At 39.6% G+C, this 13,071-nt stretch overlaps 1 protein-coding gene across 1 annotated transcript in view; it reads left to right on the top strand.

Moving 5' to 3' along the window:
• Positions 1-13,071, top strand: part of LOC136765081 (ovochymase-1) — a 45,297-nt gene that overhangs the window by 20,662 nt on the left and 11,564 nt on the right. Inside the window, 8 exon segments of the mRNA XM_066719551.1 lie at positions 1,435-1,469; positions 4,598-4,622; positions 4,624-4,649; positions 5,359-5,704; positions 6,367-6,485; positions 6,700-6,809; positions 8,886-9,026; positions 10,678-10,702. Coding sequence (XP_066575648.1) covers positions 1,435-1,469; positions 4,598-4,622; positions 4,624-4,649; positions 5,359-5,704; positions 6,367-6,485; positions 6,700-6,809; positions 8,886-9,026; positions 10,678-10,702 — 827 coding nt within the window.

The following is a 13,071-nucleotide window of genomic DNA, read 5'->3' as shown; positions in this document are numbered from 1 at the left end:
ATTCTCAAATGTATTAAAAACAAAGATAAAATGTAGCACTAGACTAGTTATACAAAAAGGGAAAACAAATTAAAATTCACTGAAGATCAACAAAACAAAGTTTGTTGTGGTTGTGGTTTGGAACACAGGCAGTCCGGTTCGGCTTTGTCCAATAACCTCCTGAGTCGATGCTCCTGGAAGTTGGGCTTTCGCGAAAGTAGAGTGTTTTCCAAACAGATTTTCCACTGGTTTGAAGGCTCCAAGGTTGTGCACAGGATGTCCTCTTTGCAAGCAGGGTTTTCCACCATAGTTACTTGAAGACAAAGTCTTTGAGGAAAGCAGGGCCCTGTTAGTTTCTGACGGACAAGTTTCTTAAGACTCAACTCCACTGATCAGGTGGGCACAGGCAGGCAGGCGCAAGTTCTAAAGTTCTTTAAAATAATTATTCGTATGTCTCAATCTCCTTCTCCCAGTTTAACTCTTCTGTTGCCGGCAAAGACTTGGTTGGTTTCTGGTTCCGGTTCTGGCAACAGAGCTACAAGTTGAGCTGTGGCAGCAAGTTACCGGTTCAGGTGAGAGAGAGAGAGAGAAAGTGCTGTGCGCTACTTTTTATGCCCTTTTAGATCATAGGTGATTGGTTCTTGAGTTTGCGAGGTTGGATTTGTGCTAGCCCCCAGTCTCCTATTGGAGGAGACTCGATTTATGCCTGATGTCAATCCATGCCATCTTTTGGAAATGCCGGTTGGCCTGGGTTCGTAGCTCTGTGTCGAGATTTTGGCTCTCGCCCGCTTCAAAGGGGTTTATAACCTCCAAGCCACATTCCCCAGACGTTTTCACAGCAGGGGTTCCGAGCCATTTGGCACATTCTAGGTGAGCCATACTCCCAAAACTGTCACTTTGACGTAGAACAGTTCATGGGCCGATGAGCTCAAGAATTCTGGTAACTTTGGGGGAGAAGTCTTCTTTAGATCAGAGCTCCAGCTCAGGGCTAGAATGCTCTTATCAAAATACACCCCCCCTTAATGCTACAGAGTCCTTGAAGTGATGGTATGGTCCCCACAGAGCCCTGATCTCAACATCATCGAGTCTGTCTAGGATTACATGAAGAGAGAGAAGCAACTGAGGCTGCCTAAATCTACAGAAGAAATGTGGTTAGTTCTCCAAGATGTTTGGGCCAGCCTACCTGCCGAGTTCCTTCAAAAACTGCATGCAAGTGTACCTAGAAGAATTTTTATATATATATATATATATATATATATATATACATATATAGCTCTTGAAAAAATTGAGACCACTTAACAATTAATTTCTTAACTCTTAATTTGTATCTCACACACACACACACACACATATCCCATATGCCTTTATATACATACCCTCTTACAACTTACAACATTACATGTGTGCTGTCATCCGGGCCCTTTAAACATTGCCTGCTATGTGTGCATTAATCAGCTTAACCCGTTCAAGCTCTCACCATTAAACAGAAAGTAAGTTAACTACTCCTTCTGTCACTCATAAGTTTTAACACCAAAATAAGTTTAAGCAGCGAAGCAATGCTATTTTATTTTATTAATTATTAATGCCTGTGTGCACCCAGTCATTAAAATAGCAAATAACTAATTATTTTTAAAGATTTTAAACTGGCAAATACAAACAAAGTAAATGCGCATGTTAACAATTCTTGCTTTTTGACCAGTGGTCACTGCCTCTAACCCCTGTGATCTGATGAGATAAAGGCGTTGAGGTTGTATGTGAGCCTGTTGGCTCTGGCGTTAGGATGTATATCCATCCTATTGGCAGCTTTGTTAGAAACATTAAGAAAGAACATAAGAAAGTTTACAAACGAGAGGAGGCCATTCGACCCATCATGCGTGTTTGGTGTCCATTAATAAGTGATCTGAGGATCCTATCCAGTCTGATTTTACATGTTCCTAAATTTTCAGCTTCAACCACATCACTGGGGAGTTTGTTCCAGATTGTGACAACTCTCTGTGTGAAGAAGTGTCTCCTGTTTTCCTGTCTTGAATGTCTTGAAGCCCAATTTCCATTTGTGTTCCCGGGTGCGTGTGTCCCTGCTGATCTGGGAAAGCTCCTTTGGTTTGATGTGGTCAATGCCTTTCATGATTTTGAGGACTTGAATCAAGTCCCCACGTAGTCTCCCTGTGGAACTCCACTAACAACCTCTCTCCAGTTAGAAGCGACTCCTCTAATCGACACCCTCTGTTTCCTATACATCAACCAGTTCATAATCCATCTATTTACATTACCCTGAATGCCTACAGCTTCCAATTTGAGGATCAGTCTTTGGTGTGGAACCTTATCAAAAGCTTTTTGAAAATCTATCATATCATATCATATGCTTTCACATGATCTACAGCTGCAGTTGCATGTTCAAAAAATTGTAATAGATTAGTAAGACATTATCTGCCTCGTCTAAACCCATGTTGACTGTCTCCAAGAATATGGTTTTCATGAAGATGCTCTATTTTCTGTCTAATCATCTTTTCCGAGACTGACTGGTCTGTAATTTCCTGGCTCAGTTTTGTCCCCTTTCTTGTGGATTGGTATGACATTTGCTGTCTTCCAGTCAGTTGGCACATCCCCTGTTCTAAGTGTCATTTGGAATATTTGAGTAAATGGCCTATAAATTATTTCCCTAATTTCTTTAATTACTGTTGTAAATATCCCATCTGGCCCAGGTGATTTGTTTGTTTTTAATTCTGCTAGTCCCTTTAGTACCTCCTCCTCATTTATCCTGATCTCTCTTGGGGTTTGACTGGACTGATTGTTAACCTGTGGCATGTTTTCTCATTTTTCTTTTGTAAAAACTTTTGTGAAATACTCATTGAGAACATTTGCCACATCTTGTTCGTTTTCCAAGAAACTTCAGTTTTTGCCCTTTATCTGTTTCACTTCCTCCTTTATTGACTTATTGCTGTTGTAGTATTGAAAAAAGCTCTTTGCATTAGTTTTAGCTCCAAGAGCTTTCTTTATATTTCCCTCTTTGCTTTCCTGATCCCTTTCTTAAGATCTCTTTACAGTTTAACATATTCTTTGTATTTGTTTAGTCCCTATCCCTTTTGTATGCACTATACAACATTTTCTTTCTCTTTATATATCTTTGGATACTTCTGTTAAACCATTTGGTCCTCAATTTGCTAAGTTTTGGTACAAATTTCTCCTGAGCCTCAAGTAGTATATTCTTAAAATATAACCATCCATTTTCAACTGAATTTGTATCCAGTGTGATCCAGTCTAACTCTTCTAAGTGCCGCCTCATACCTTGAAGGTTTGCTTTTCTAAAATTGTAGACCATTGTTTTTGTTTTTTTGAAAGAATGCCTCAAAGCTAACCATATTGTGATCACAGTTTGCCATTGGTTCTCTAACTAGTGTCCCTCTGACTATCTTGGTCATTTGAAAAGATCAAGTCAATGCATACACTCTCTCTGGTTGGTTCCCTGACAAATTGAGTTAGAAAGCAGTCATTTACCATCTCAACCATTTATATTTCTGCTTCTGTAGTCCCAACTGGGCTTTCCCAGTCTATGTTTGGGAAATTGAAATCCCCCATTATAACAGCCACATCCTTGCTACATGCAGTCCTGATTACTGTGAATCCTGTGTGTATCCTTTCAACTTGTATTCATCCCCATCCTTTTCTGTAAGCCATGTTTCTGTCACTCCTACAACATCATAGTCACACGCCAGCACTCATGGGCCGATTGACTAATTCTTCTATATCACTCATACATAGCAGATCAATAAGCTGAGCCTCAAGATCACAGACCTCGATCTCTAGGATTTCAACATGCCGACAACATTCACAAATGAAATCTTCTTGGATGAGTTCATCCAGGAAGGCAATCATTCTACAAACCTACACTGTAGTGGCCATATGCTTCTAAATGTTACAGTTTTTTCATTCTCTTGGTTCCTGTTCCCTAGTCAACTGCTTAACTTTTTGTCACCGAGAAACAGCGCGGCTCTTTCTCAACAGCTGCTTTAAGTAATTTGTCTACTGCCACCAATTCACACCTAACTGGCTCCGCCTGGCTCCACCTGGAACAGAATTCCTGCTAGTACTTGACTAAATCACCTTTCCACAACCTATTTACTTTCACCAACTCAGCAGCTGAACTGAATTGACTTCAATTAAGGCAAACTAGACAAGATTAACTTCAATTAAGGCAAAGGGAATTCCACATTCCCCCCTCTCCAGCCCTGGCTTTCCCTCTCCTTGCTCATCCATACTACTTGACCGGTAGTGGAGTCTCTTGATCAGTTTGCAACCTGAATGACTCAGCTTAAATTATATATAAGTGATATATTGCCCGTGACACACACATATATACACAGTTGTTTTCTCTTAGTTTGTATCTTTCTGGTAACATTTTACAATAAGATACCATAAGTCAATATAGCAATACTATAGGATTTAAACATCAATACATTGTGAACATCATCTGAGTTCTGTTGTTGAGTACATGAACCCACACTTACCCTAACCCTAACCGTAACCATGTTATACATATGATTAACATAAAAACTCATTCACTTTTTAGTGCAGGTTTGGACAGCCAGTCAGAATGAGTCTTCTTTCATACCTGTGTCAGGCCTCTGATTCACAAGTACTGGGTTTTTAACAGCAGCTCACGGCTTCATTAGGTAAGATATCTTTTTATTTTTCCAAATGCCCATCAGCATCTTTCTACAATATAACAATAAAACTTGAAATTATCTAAGTGCACACCAAGATATATATATTTTAAAACTCTGCTAACAGATTGCCAGCCTCGTGAAATTATTTTCTTTTTTTTCTTCTTTGGAGCTGCAAGCAAATGTAATCTTTCCATCATTGGACGCTACTCAGTTATCAGGGCCTCAGAAGTCACTTCATTAATAAGTTAGCTTAAAGCACTAGATAACCTAGTTTGGAACACTGCGGCATTCGAATAGAACTGAATTGTTTTATACTCTGACTTTTGATGTTACCTGTTTAGAAGGTAACATCCTGAGTGGCGCATCTGGTAAAAGCAGTCTGATAGAGTGGAGGAGTGGTTATCCTAAATCCTGCCAAACTTTCTTGAGTTCCAAGGCAGCAGCAGACAACTGGTTGAGCTTTGGCATGGGGTTGGGCATGGGTGGCTGCCTGCAGATGTTCAGATGTTAGCTGTTCCATACACATTAAATCTCCATATTTCAGTCTTCTTGAAACAGCACAGAAGCCACAGGAGTAAGTTAATTGCCAGTTCAGAATTAAGGCAAAAAGGAGGGGAAAAATGTAATACAATCAGCTTTAAAATCTAATTTTATTGAGCTAGGTTTTAAATTGACATACCAAAATCCAAACAAAAAATCTGCTGTGTCTCCGTAGACATGCCAATGAGCTTCAGCGTTGGCTTATGTGCCTGGGGAAACACAACCTGACCTTTGTTGAGGACAGTGAGAGGTGCTTTGGGGTGCTGGGAAGTTTCAGGCACGAAGGCGTCAAGCACCCTCAAGTGCCCTCTATGGAGTTTGACATCGCCCTGGTAAGGATAGATGTAGAGGCACCAGCCAACACTCACATTGACTGTGCCTGCTTGCCACTTGAGGGGACGGTTTTGCCTGCAAGCAAGAAATCCTACGCAACTGGCTGGGGGAATGAAACAAGTGAGACACATATCATGGTGCAGCACTATACCCTGCAGGAAAGAAGTATTAATAAGCACATCCAGAATGTAATATTTACATAAATATTACAGTTTATCATAAAGACAGGGATCATTAAAAAAACAACACCAAGCATTTCAGCTCAAAACTTGTCCTTAAAATATACTGAATTACAGACACAATCATAAAGCAAAGGAACATAGTGAACAAGGAATCTTTTCACTTTTGCCTTTTAAAAGTATTACATTTATTAAATTCTCCCAAAGTCTGTGGAATTTACATTAGTGAATACATTAATACAATAACCATGTTCAAGGTAATGTTCATAGATCAAGTCTTTGTATTAACGAAGTAACAAATACATTAATGTACCTGATAAAAGCAAATGGTTGTCTCCTTGTGGTTATCATGTGACAAGAGCTTCCTCTGCTGGCAAAAGTCTTACAGCTCTTCAATTCAATGGTGTGTGGCTGAATGCAGTAATACATAAACAACAAAATACATTATTATTATTATTATTTGTATTATTAATAATTAATAATAATAATATATAGCCATATGCAAAACATTATTTATAGATTAAATAGATTGTTATTATTTTAATGCTGTTAACATATGCTCAGTATTTGAAAAAATATCTATACACTGCAAATCAAAGTGTGACTTAAAAATCACTATAGAGACTAGGAATGCTAAAATGTTTTGGTGACCATTTGCATGGCTTCACCAGCTTTGGTCCCATTTGCTGCACCATGAACAAAAATCCCTGTGTTGCTCTGCCTACATCTCCTGGATTGAACAAGTCATCCAGAAAAAAATCTATGATATAAGCCTTAAGGAATTTTTCAAGTGAGTGATTGATTGGGGTTTCACCCACTGTAAATGAAATCTGGCTGGTGGCAGGAATCTGTGACAGTTGATAAGTGTATGCTGTATTTCTATGCACAGATCAATTTACATTTTTGATTCTTTGTAACAATATCCTGTCCTAAAGTGACTAAAGTGGTTTTGGGGGCAATGTTTCCTCGATATGCCACCCTCTCTGCTACCCTCTCTGCTACAGCAACAATGCCCAGTGTCTGTGGAACCTAACCATTCCCCCATCTAGACCACAGGACAGCTTGCTCTGCCTGAACGACAAAGTCAGCCTGTCTGATAAAATGGGCAACATAGGTTCAGAGGAGCATCAGTCTCAATATTGATTTATAATGCTCAGTATCTCTGTCTATGTCATGATTGACTTCTGTAGTTTCAAGCAAGAAGACGGGCTTCAAAAATGTCACCTTATACATCTCCACGAGTTCCTGAAGCTGTTTAAGATGCATGTTTAAATTCCGAGCTTGACGTGTTTTTTTTTTTCATATCTTTTAGTTACAGGAGACTCATGTTGAGACCTAGGTTCATTGTATTTTTCCTCTCCCTATGTTATGCATCTCTTTCACATGTCACCCAACCCCCCCCCCCCCCCACTAATTGACTGACAGATGTTAATATATATATATATATATATATATATATATATATATATATACACTCACCTAAAGGATTATTAGGAACACCTGTTCAATTTCTCATTAATGCAATTATCTAACCAACCAATCACATGGCAGTTGCTTCAATGCATTTAGGGGTGTGGTCCTGGTCAAGACAATCTCCTGAACTCCAAACTGAATGTCTGAATGGGAAAGAAAGGTGATTTAAGCAATTTTGAGCATGGCATGGTTGTTCGTGCCAGACAGGCCGGTCTGAGTATTTCACAATCTGCTCAGTTACTGGGATTTTCACGCACAACCATTTCTAGGGTTTACAAAGAATGGTGTGAAAAGGGAAAAACATCCAGTATGCGGCAGTCCTGTGGGCGAAAATGCCTTGTTGATGCTAGAGGTCAGAGGAGAATGGGCCGACTGATTCAAGCTGATAGAAGAGCAACTTTGACTGAAATAGCCACTCGTTACAACCGAGGTATGCAGCAAAGCATTTGTGAAGCCACAACACGTACAACCTTGAGGCGGATGGGCTACAACAGCAGAAGACCCCACCGGGTACCACTCATCTCCACTACAAATAGGAAAAAGAGGCTACAATTTGCACAAGCTCACCAAAATTGGACAGTTGAAGACTGGAAAAATGTTGCCTGGTCTGATGAGTCTCGATTTCTGTTGAGACATTCAGATGGTAGAGTCAGAATTTGGTGTAAACAGAATGAGAACATGGATCCATCATGCCTTGTTACCACTGTGCAGGCTGGTGGTGGTGGTGTAATGGTGTGGGGGATGTTTTCTTGGCACACTTTAGGCCCCTTAGTGCCAATTGGGCATCGTTTAAATGCCACAGCCTACCTGAGCATTGTTTCTGACCATGTCCATCCCTTTATGACCACCATGTACCCATCCTCTGATGGCTACTTCCAGCAGGATAATGCACCATGTCACAAAGGTGGAATCATTTCAAATTGGTTTCTTGAACATGACAATGAGTTCACTGTACTAAACTGGCCCCCACAGTCACCAGATCTCAACCCAATAGAGCATCTTTGGGATGTGGTGGAACGGGAGCTTCGTGCCCTGGATGTGCATCCCACAAATCTCCATCAACTGCAAGATGCTATCCTATCAATATGGGCCAACATTTCTAATGAATGCTTTCAGCACCTTGTTGAATCAATGCCACGTAGAATTAAGGCAGTTCTGAAGGCGAAAGGGGGTCAAACACAGTATTAGTATGGTGTTCCTAATAATCCTTTAGGTGAGTGTATATATATATATATATATAAACAATATTAAATGAACAAAATAATATATTTCAGGATCTTGGCATTTCAAAACCGTTATCACAAGGTAATTTTTGTCAGCATTTCAAGATTCCCAAACTGTTACCAGAATAAGAGCAATCACTTCAGTTTTCAAGAAAGCCTGATAGAAGTTATCCAACAATCTCCTGATTACTTTTTAAATCTTATGTCCCTGATGTAAACCAGATAAACAAGATCTCTGTATTTAAAAAATGTTTTATTTATTTTTTCCCTCAGATTGTCTTACACACTTTGAAACAATTTGTTGCTATTAGATAAGTAACGATAAACATAGAGTGTAGATATGAAAATACTGTGTCCTGCAGTCAGAATCAAGATTCTAATAAAATCAAATTTATAGGGCACTTTTTGAGTGTGGATGAAGTGTGGTAAGTCTTATCTACATAGTTTGAGCCTGCATGACATCTGCTTGAAATTCCACCCTGTGTCTTTCCTAGGATTCCACTGTAGCAGCAGCACACCGGCTGATGTAGTGAGCATCAGTGAGACCATGGCTCTACAGTTTTCCTCCAAGGCCAGAGTGGTGGACTCAGGCTTCCATGCTAACTAGAAGGCAGTGAATCCAGAAGATATTCACAGTAAGTCCCTCCTTTATTATTTAGTATTCCCACCAACTAAAATGCAAGGCTTCACTTTTCAGCATAAAGTACAACTCTTGAAGATCTTAAGCATTTCAAGCTTGACCTCACCTGCACTGAGACCTGAATTACTGAATTACTGCACTGCACTGCAGTGATGTCATTGCCTCACTGTGGGAAATGGCAGCACTATCACAGTCCAGTGTAGTGCAGCACAGCACAGTTAAAGCACAAGAGAAAGTGTGTTTATTCTCTAAGGCTCCTCCTGCTTAAGCTTCTGCTTCCTTTCCATTTCACAACTAGTTATTCTGAGGCTCTGCTTGTTCCTCTACTGGTGCCAGATGGAGCTTAACATGACTCTACAGAAAACCACAAACCAGCTGACTTCTGGGGAAACAAATACACACACACACTTGTAGGCACATGCATATACACACACAAACATCAAAATTATCCTACAACTGGTGAGAAGCAGCAGCACCTGCACACTCTACAGAGATTTCCCACAATGCAATATCTGCAGAGCCGTTTTATAGGCATAAGCGACATAGGAGGCCACTTAGGGACCCCGACTGCTAGAGGGCCCCCTAGCAAAACATTATAATAATTACATAAAATATATTTTCAATGATTTTCTATAATTGATTTTCATACATGATTAGTTTTCAATGAATTTACAGATTGTGTTTATGAGTGAGTCGTGCCCAGGGGCATCATGGAATCATAATTTATGCGCTAGAAACCTGCCATCGATCTGCAACTGCGTATGCGACCTTATGGTGTGGGTGTGGCAGAAAAGAAGAAAAAGAAAACTTCTAGGATTATGAACGCGACCAAATTATAATGTCAGAAAAACAAGAACATACAAATGTGGTGTGTAATTTTTTTTTTATGAAAAGAAAAACAAGCAAAAGAGAAAGGTATTGCAATATTATTTGCTTATGCTGTGTTTGTATTGCTGTAGCTTGATTGCACACTGGCTAAAGTTACATTAAATTACATTCAATTTGTAGTTAAATCAGATGGCTGGCTTTGTGTTTTTTCTTGTTACTTTAACTGGACAATCCAAATAGCATTGTATTATAACATTGTGGCTGTGTATTTGCTTCTGTGGCGAGTTTGACCTTGAATAGGATCTGCAAGAGGTTTGTTCAATTTTTTCCAGTAAAAATATATGCTATAACACTGTTAACTAATTCTGCAGCATCAATTATCAAGCTAGCTAATTAGCTATAAAGTTAAAATCACCAAATGGGATTTGGATAGATAGACTTATTTAAACCTGCAAAGTGTATAATAAATATCAGTCAGGACGTGTTGACTGACAGACATCAGACTACACATGAAGGGGTGCTGCTGATTATGTCATTGTAAAAAATGGGATCGGGAAATGCAGGTCTACTTGATTATTTCACAAAATAATTAATTTAGGCTAACGAACAGGTAGATTAGTATTATAATGTGAGAACTACAAATCTCATAGGTGAAATAAATATTTCTAGTTCACAACATGCTGTGTCCATAAAGTTTAATATATTTTATACTTTGAAACTATTAAGCTTTTAATAGCTTTTTTGATACCTTGTCGGTTTTTAAGGTCAGTGTTTGTATTGTGGCTAAATATCATAATGCAATTGTGGTGTTCCAACAGTGTTCCAGACTTTTGATAAGATAAGGTCTGTTTTTAGTCTTTACGTGAATATTTGTACATTGTATGTTTGTCCATACAGATGTGTGCTTATACAAACGTTTACAAGATGGTTGCCTTTGATGTTGTGCCAAGTGGGCTAGTGAGGGGGCCCCGCCAATAAAATTCTGTTTAGGGTCCCCAAAAGGCTAGAAATGGGCCTGAACATCTGCACATACAGCTTGGAAACCACAAAGTTGCCTACAATTTATTTATGATTCTTTCAATTTTTTGTGTGTAATTTCTTATAATAATAAAGCTGATAATGATAAATAACTGCTGAGCTCTCTTCAGTCTACAGGAGTCTCTGCAATGAGTGATGGAGGAACAAAGCTTTCCAAAGCATTGAACCATTTGAAGCTATTGTACTGAAACAAAGTTCACTGCTTGGAAGCGCTTGGTACATGTCGAGAGAGACGTATGTGCGTGTACAAACAAGAACAGTGATTGTGTTGAAGAGGCAAATGTGTTGGAGGGACATGATTATGCAACTGGACAATTGTTGTAATTTAAACATTTAGATTTTTCTACCACAATATCTATTTATTTCTATATCCATGTCTCGATAACTATCTATAAATCTATATCTAACTCGCTATCTGTAGGTTACGGTGGCTCAAAAAAAAAAAAAAAAAAAAAAAAGCCCCTCTGGTTATCTCGTGATCACGACATAACGGGCCGTTATGTCGTGATCACGAGTTAACGTTACCTCTCGCTATCAGAGAAAGCGGAAGTGTTGTCATTTCCTTGAGACAATGCTGAGACTGCGGCAGTGCTGTCAACACATTCGGGTTTATTGAAGGACTACACATCAAAGGAGTGGCCACCCCTTAACTGGTGACACAGGGGCTTTAAATACTCTATTAAATTATTCAATTAATCATCGAACTGCATGGGCACTGGAGGGGAGAACACAAAGCGTGCAATGTGATATAAGTGTATTTAATCAAAGTAATCAAAGTGAAAAACGTACAGTGGACTGAGACTGCTACATATGTAACAGTTAAAACTGTATAAAACCAAACACAATCAATGTCATGCTTATCAAAAGGGACCACTGTGCGGTGTGTGGCTAATGGGTGGAGCTGAGCGGACATGTGACTGATGACCGATCTCACTTGTATGTGGAGGTCAAATCTCAGTGTAAACGGATGTGAAATCTCACTGTATACGGAAGTATCTCACTGTATGCGTCTCAGTATGTAGTGTGTGCATTTCAGTACATAGTGTATGCGTCTCAGTATGTAGTGTGTGCGTCTCAGTATACAGTGTATGCGCATCTCAGTATGTAGTGTGTGCATTTCAGTATATAGTGTGTGCGTCTCAGTATACAGTGTATGCGCATCTCAGTATATAGTGTGTGCATCTCAGTATGTAGTGTGTGCGTCTCAGTATGTAGTGTATGCGTCTCAGTATACAGTGTATGCGCATCTCAGTATGTAGTGTCTGCGTCTCAGTATGTAGTGTGTGCGTCTCAGTATGTAGTGTGTGCGTCTCAGTATGTAGTGTGTGCGTCTCAGTATGTAGTGTGTGTGTCTCAGTATACAGTGTATGTGCATCTCAGTATGTAGTGTGTGCGTCTCAGTATGTAGTGAGCCTCTCAGTATGTAGTGTGTGTGTCTCAGTATACAGTGTATGCGCATCTCAGTATGTAGTGTATGTGTCTCAATATACAGTGTATGCGCATCTCAGTATGTAGTGTGTGCGTCTCAGTATGTAGTGTGTGCGTCTCAGTATGTAGTGTATGCGCATCTCAGTATGTAGTGTGTCCATTTCAGTATATAGTGTGTGCGTCTCAATATACAGTGTATGCGCATCTCAGTATGTAGTGTATGCGTCTCAGTATGTAGTGTGTGCGTCTCAGTATACAGTGTATGCGCATCTCAGTATGTAGTGTGTGCATTTCAGTATATAGTGAGTGTGTCTCAATATACAGTGTATGTGCCTCTCAGTATGTAGTGTGTGCATTTCAGTATGTAGTGTATGCACATCTCAGTATGTAGTGTATGCGTCTCAGTATGTAGTGTGTGCGTCTCAGTATGTAGTGTATGCGTCTCAGTATGTAGTGTCTGCGTCTCAGTATGTAGTGTGTGTGTCTCAGTATGTAGTGTGTGCGTCTCAGTATGAAGTGTATGCGTCTCAGTATGTAGTGTATGCGTCTCAGTATACAGTGTATGCGCATCTCAGTATGTAGTGTGTGCGTCTCAGTATGTAGTGTGTGCGTCTCAGTATACAGTGTATGCGCATCTCAGTATGTAGTGTGTGCATTTCAGTACGTAGTGTATGCGTCTCAGTATGTAGTGTGTGCGTCTCAGTATACAGTGTATGCGCATCTCAGTATGTAGTGTGTGCATTTCA

This window comes from Amia ocellicauda, chromosome 12 (assembly GCF_036373705.1).
Source record: "Amia ocellicauda isolate fAmiCal2 chromosome 12, fAmiCal2.hap1, whole genome shotgun sequence".
NCBI lineage: Eukaryota > Metazoa > Chordata > Actinopteri > Amiiformes > Amiidae > Amia > Amia ocellicauda.
Note: the sequence above shows the minus strand (reverse complement) of the source record. Positions and strands in the feature narration are given on the sequence as shown.